This window comes from Micromys minutus (genome assembly GCF_963924665.1).
Source record: "Micromys minutus genome assembly, chromosome: 3".
Classification (NCBI taxonomy): Eukaryota; Metazoa; Chordata; class Mammalia; order Rodentia; family Muridae; genus Micromys; species Micromys minutus.
The window spans coordinates 14,816,644-14,823,363 of NC_137972.1; the positions used below are offsets into that span (position 1 = coordinate 14,816,644).

Consider the following 6,720-nt stretch of genomic DNA (forward strand, 5'->3'; position numbering starts at 1 on the left):
CATGACAGAAAGCAGCTTGCCTCACCAGCCTTTCAGACTGAGTTCTTAGGTGAAAGGGTAGGGGGTGGAGGAGAAAGGGGGGAGGGGTAGAGATACAGTTTAGATGTTAGAGATATGGGCCAATTAGAATACTATGTAAACTTACTCTTATAAAAATATTACATAGCTGTATCTTTCCTCCTTAGAACTCTTTGTAAATGAATCCAACTGAAAGTTAAACCATTTGCATTGTAATAGAATATTTTGTAAAAATAAAATATTCAGTGTTTTAATTGGTGTACTGATTGTTGTTTTAAAACTGAGATTAACCTTGTTACATGTATATAGCCATTGTGCCTATACAATACGTTTGGGAATATAAAGCTTAGACCCAGTCCTATAATGTCTGTTTTACACAGTGTATAGGTGACTAAACAAAAGGGTGATTTTGAGATATTCTAATCATGAATGCACAAGTGTAGTTAAGCTGTAACAGTTCAGAGAATATTGGTATAGATAGATAATCTTCAGAGGTGTGGGAAGTCCAGAGAATAGGATGTTTATGGACCTGCCTTTAGTAAAAAGCATTTGAATAGAGACCTGTGTGATCCTAACTGTACACGATTTTTGACAATAAGAAATTAGACATCAATGGGGTTGTAACAAGTTGCCCAGACTATAGAGACAGGAAGGTGTAAGGGGTCACCTAGCTGGGGTATAGATTAGGGAACTGGAAGATTTCCCCATCTTGTGGAGCTTGTATACTTATTACCCAAGTTGAGTTTTCCTTGCACCAGCTTGTTTGGGTTGGAGAGATAACAGCAACGCGGCGTCTAATAGCATTAGGGCTGGTCTTTTTACAAAATCTTCCATGACTTAATGTTTCTCCACTGTCAGGTTATAACCCATGGTCAAAAATAAATATCTATTTCAACCTATATTGTGAGTTTTTGGAAACTTATCTTTAGTAAGACAGATTCACATAAACACAGAACCTACCTTCCCAGTTGAAGAAAAGGCCAACCATCTATACAGGGAAAATATATTAAGAAGGTAGTAATTTGGAAAAGACCAGCAGAGAGGCAGAGTTCTGTAGAGACATATAAATAGGTTGGTGGGTGTGTGTTTCTGTGTGTGTGTGTGTGTGTGTTTCTGTGTGTGTGTTGAAAGGAATTAGGCAGACTTGCCATCATCATCCTTAAACAACAAAAAATTAAACTTGTGAATCAGAAATATATGACATATGACAAGAAAATAAAAGAGATCTAATTAATGCCTTGGCTCAAAAATTTTTATGTGTGAGTTAATAGTGTGGGAGGGTGTGTGTTTTAGTGTGTGCATGTCTGTGATAAAGAACAGGGACCTACACATTATATGTTACAAACAGGGAGAGAGAGAGAGAGAGAGAGAGAGAGAGAGAGAGAGAGAGAGAGAGAGAGAGAGAACAATAGAAGAAAAGGGAGATCGAGAGGTAAACTGCATATAGAAATGAGAAAAAAATTGGGACTAACTTTCCAAGTATTATCCCTTATTAGGGCAAGAGCCCTAAAGGTATATGGGCACACCCAAATTCTTTCTTTTGGGAGTCCCTGGGATCGAAGGGTCAATTTATCTGGTCTTCAAATACCATGGAGAAAAGCAGTTTAAACCTACCTACTCAGAAAATAAGTATTGAGTAATCTACCCAGACTTTGGAAAGGGAAGAAAGTAAAGGTGGGCAAACATTGTGACTGAGAAAAAGGGAGACAGACATAAAGTGGCAGGGAGGCAGGCAGAGAGAGATGCAATCAAATTAAAGGCAGTCTCCTGAGAGCCCTAGAGGTAGAGACCCTGAAGGTCAATAGCAGACCAGAAATTCAAAGTTGTGGCTTAACTGTTGTTGAGTGCAACAGGGTTCATAGTAATGGGCAACTAGCTTGTGGGAAGAAGGAGTAATAGTCGAAGTCAAGCGAAAGATGGAGTCACTTGGTGTTGTCAAAATGTTGGCCTACACAGGAAAAGTTCCTGTCCGAATTAGTTTCACCTGTGTGAGATCACATAGTTGGGTCTCCATTTCCGACAGGACACTGAAGTGTGAATCAAGAACATTCCATTCTTTTTTTTTTTTTAATTATCTGTTTTTTGGTTTCTTTTTTTATTTTTACTTCTTCATTTATTTAATTTGGAGTTTTGGTTGGATTGCTGATTTGTTTATATTTCATTTCTCTTTTTCATCGTTTTGGTTTTTTTTTTTTGGTGTATTTACATTTCGTTCACCAGGCAGGGATACGCATAAATCCAAGTCATGCCCTTGAGGCTGAGGGTTTTCGCTGTAGATCTGGATCTTCCAGAATCTCAAATGAGGGACTTGCAGAGCCTCCCATTTTGAGTCGGCCATGAGACAGGGGCTCATGGTTTAAAGGTCCGGTTTGGCCTTGCAGGCAGACACGGATGCCTGAGAGTTGGCAGCTGGGCGTGGCTTACACACTAGTCTGCATCAGCAGAGTTGAGCCAGAGGTGTGGCCAAGTCTCCAGGTGTCAGGACTAAGTACAAAAGGGGAATGGCATAGGATGCCAGATCTACTCCTCTGTGCTCCAGCGCTCCTCTCTGTAGGTGTCTCTCTGCACACCTCAATAGAGGCAGGGCAACAGTTGATTCGGACCTGCTGATCGTTCCCAGAGTCTCGTCCTGCCCTTGAGTGTAGACATGGAGGAAGGCTCTCAGGCTGGCGTCCTGCAGAAGCTCCTGGATCGCCTTTGCCAGGAAAGTGACCCAAGAGAGATCTACAAACTGCTGAAGGAAATGTATTCGGTGCCGATCATGCACCAGAGCCTGGCCGAGATTGGCTTCCTGCGGACCATCAAGCGTTTGAAGAAACAGCAGCTCCTAGCCCAATTTGTAAAGGACTTGGTAGGCAAGTGGTCCACGGGGTTTCCGATGGGCCTGCAGCCAGAGCAGGAACCACAGGACTTTGGCTTGGAGGTGAGCCTCACAGCAGAGAGGCAGAGCACCTCTCCAAAACAGAAGCCCCCGGAGCATGGATCCCAGAAAGGCCAAGGGGCTGGAAGAGAGGTCTGCCTAGGACACAGAATCCGCGACCCAGACACCATTTCTCTGCTGAGCCTGAGCCGAAAATCGGACACAAGGTCAGACCCAAGGGCACGGTACAGTCGCAGCCTGGATCTGGGAGAAACCCGGACCCCGGAGCAGCAGTTAGCTCGTCAGAACCTGGTGCACATTGGAGGGCACGGGGCAAGCCGTGAGGAGCCTGGGCAAGACGGGGGAGCCACCACCCTCTCCAGAAAGCCACGAGACACGTCAGACAAACACGACTTGCCCGCATTTGGAGGGCACAGAAAGAGCCAGCCACCAGGCCAATGTGAGCAGGATGCAGCAGCCCCTGGGTCTGGTTCATTTGGGGCTGGCCTCAGGGATGACTGCTGTGCTCCTTCCTCTCAAGTTCTGATATCCTTAAAGAGGAAGAGCAAAGTCCCCTGGTTGGCTGAGGTGCAGAAGCCGCTTGCAAAGATTCCTCGAGGTGAGTCTCGAAGCTCCAAGGCCCTGAGTCGCACTGCTGCCTGTGATATCCCAGCGTCTCCCTCTCGAGACCAAGCCTGCTTTGCCACGGATGTTGTCCAGGAGCCATCTTCCTCTGAGCTGGATCCAGAAGACACGTCTTGCGGGTGGGCTTACAGGAAGAACCACAGAACGCCAGTCTATTCAGGTTGTAGGCCTGCAGCCCGTATCCAGCAGAAATCCCAGCGATTGCTCCTTCCCGAGGAGCCCACAGGCATCAGGGAGGCTAATCGCTCACAGGCTGGCAAGGAGGAAGCAGAACCTGGGCATTCCGAAGGGAACACGCCGCCCGAGTCACAGGCCTACAAGCAAACCCATCGCAAGCCTGGATCCTCTGCACCCCTGTGTCTTCAAGAGTCAGAAGAGGAGAAGCTGCAAAGACTCAGAACCCGCATCCAAAACACAAGAGCCAAGATGCAAGCCAGACAGACAATCATGGTCGCCTTCCCCATCCAGGTCAAGAGCCCTGGCCACCAAGGTGAGCCTGGACCCAGAGGGGCTGTCTCTGCCCAAAATGTGCGTAGACTTTCTGACCCTCCTGCCCACCCTGGAGTCCAGAAGGCTTCCTGTCTACGCTCTGGAGAAAGAGGCAGGAAGAGGGACCCTGCTAAAAGACCTGCTCCTCTCATGGCCAAGTCCCTCAAGGACTACCGCCATAGGTTCTCTGGAAAGTGAAACTCAGATACCCTCCACAGTCAGAATGCCAGCCACTCCAGGCCTCAGATGGACTGGCATAATCGCACTCCACTCCAGGAAAAGGGCAACCGGGACACCTCTGAAGAAAGGTAGTCAGTCATCTTACTTTTTTGTTTTATGACCTTCATTGACCAATGTGTGTATCCTGCACCCTCCGTGACAATCTCTGTACACAACTATATGAGGCTTTTAGTTCTGTGTGTGCTGCAGGAAGGAAGAAAAGACGGACACGTCGGAAAACAACTACAGTCTGGGATACTAAGGTTTTGGCACCTTGAATTCCAGCTCCGTGTTTGACTCTACCTCGATTACATCAAGACAGGTTCTTCCCAGACTTGCGTCCAGAACTTGTCCATGACAGAAAGCAGCTTGCCTCACCAGCCTTTCAGACTGAGTTCTTAGGTGAAAGGGTAGGGGTTGGAGGAGAAAGGGGGGAGGGGTAGAGATACAGTTTAGATGTTAGAGATATGGGCCAATTAGAATACTATGTAAACTTACTCTTATAAAAATATTACATAGCTGTATCTTTCCTCCTTAGAACTCTTTGTAAATGAATCCAACTGAAAGTTAAACCATTTGCATTGTAATAGAATATTTTGTAAAAATAAAATATTCAGTGTTTTAATTGGTGTACTGATTGTTGTTTTAAAACTGAGATTAACCTTGTTACATGTATATAGCCATTGTGCCTATACAATACGTTTGGGAATATAAAGCTTAGACCCAGTCCTATAATGTCTGTTTTACACAGTGTATAGGTGACTAAACAAAAGGGTGATTTTGAGATATTCTAATCATGAATGCACAAGTGTAGTTAAGCTGTAACAGTTCAGAGAATATTGGTATAGATAGATAATCTTCAGAGGTGTGGGAAGTCCAGAGAATAGGATGTTTATGGACCTGCCTTTAGTAAAAAGCATTTGAATAGAGACCTGTGTGATCCTAACTGTACACGATTTTTGACAATAAGAAATTAGACATCAATGGTGTTGTAACAAGTTGCCCAGACTATAGAGACAGGAAGGTGTAAGGGGTCACCTAGCTGGGGTATAGATTAGGGAACTGGAAGATTTCCCCATCTTGTGGAGCTTGTATACTTATTACCCGAGTTGAGTTTTCCTTGCACCAGCTTGTTTGGGTTGGAGAGATAACAGCAACGCGGCGTCTTCTAGCATTAGGGCTGGTCTTTTTACAAAATCTTCCATGACTTAATGTTTCTCCACTGTCAGGTTATAACCTAAGGTCAAAAATAAATATCTATTTCAACCTATATTGTGAGTTTTTGGAAACTTATCTTTAGTAAGACAGATTCACATAAACACAGAACCTACCTTCCCAGTTGAAGAAAAGGCCAACCATCTATACTGGGAAAAAATATTAAGAAGGTAGTAATTTGGAAAAGACCAGCAGAGAGGCAGAGTTCTGTAGAGACATATAAATAGGTTGGTGGGTGTGTGTTTCTGTGTGTGTGTGTGTGTGTGTTTCTGTGTGTGTGTTGAAAGGAATTAGGCAGACTTGCCATCATCATCCTTAAACAACAAAAAATTAAACTTGTGAATCAGAAATATATGACATATGACAAGAAAATAAAAGAGATCTAATTAATGCCTTGGCTCAAAAATTTTTATGTGTGAGTTAATAGTGTGGGAGGGTGTGTGTTTTAGTGTGTGCATGTCTGTGATAAAGAACAGGGACCTACACATTATATGTTAGAAACAGGGAGAGAGAGAGAGAGAGAGAGAGAGAGAGAGAACAATAGAAGAAAAGGGAGATCGAGAGGTAAACTGCATATAGAAATGAGAAAAAAATTGGGACTAACTTTCCAAGTATTATCCCTTATTAGGGCAAGAGCCCTAAAGGTATATGGGCACACCCAAATTCTTTCTTTTGGGAGTCCCTGGGATCGAAGGGTCAATTTATCTGGTCTTCAAATACCATGGAGAAAAGCAGTTTAAACCTACCTACTCAGAAAATAAGTATTGAGTAATCTACCCAGACTTTGGAAAGGGAAGAAAGTAAAGGAGGGCAAACATTGTGACTGAGAAAAAGGGAGACAGACATAAAGTGGCAGGGAGGAAGGCAGAGAGAGATGCAATCAAATTAAAGGCAGTCTCCTGAGAGCCCTAGAGGTAGAGACCCTGAAGGTCAATAGCAGACCAGAAATTCAAAGTTGTGGCTTAACTGTTGTTGAGTGCAACAGGGTTCATAGTAATGGGCAACTAGCTTGTGGGAAGAAGGAGTAATAGTCGAAGTCAAGCGAAAGATGGAGTCACTTGGTGTTGTCAAAATGTTGGCCTACACAGGAAAAGTTCCTGTCCGAATTAGTTTCACCTGTGTGAGATCACATGGTTGGGTCTCCGTTTCCGACAGGACACTGAAGTGTGAATCAAGAACATTCGATTCTTTTTTTTTTTTAATTATCTGTTTTTTGGTTTCTTTTTTTATTTTTACTTCTTCATTTATTTAATTTGGAGTTTTGGTTGGATTGC

General features: G+C 43.9%; 1 protein-coding gene across 1 annotated transcript; it reads left to right on the forward strand.

Annotated features, from left to right (window-relative positions):
- Positions 1–2,665: 2,665 nt before the first annotated feature.
- On the forward strand, positions 2,666–4,210 carry LOC308418362 (uncharacterized protein; the record flags this gene model as incomplete). Its single annotated transcript, XM_080913723.1, has 3 exons — positions 2,666–2,971; positions 3,659–3,712; positions 4,079–4,210. The coding sequence occupies 3 exons, from the start codon at positions 2,666–2,668 to the stop codon at positions 4,208–4,210; spliced, it is 492 nt and encodes a 163-aa protein (XP_080769849.1).
- Positions 4,211–6,720: the final 2,510 nt, after the last annotated feature.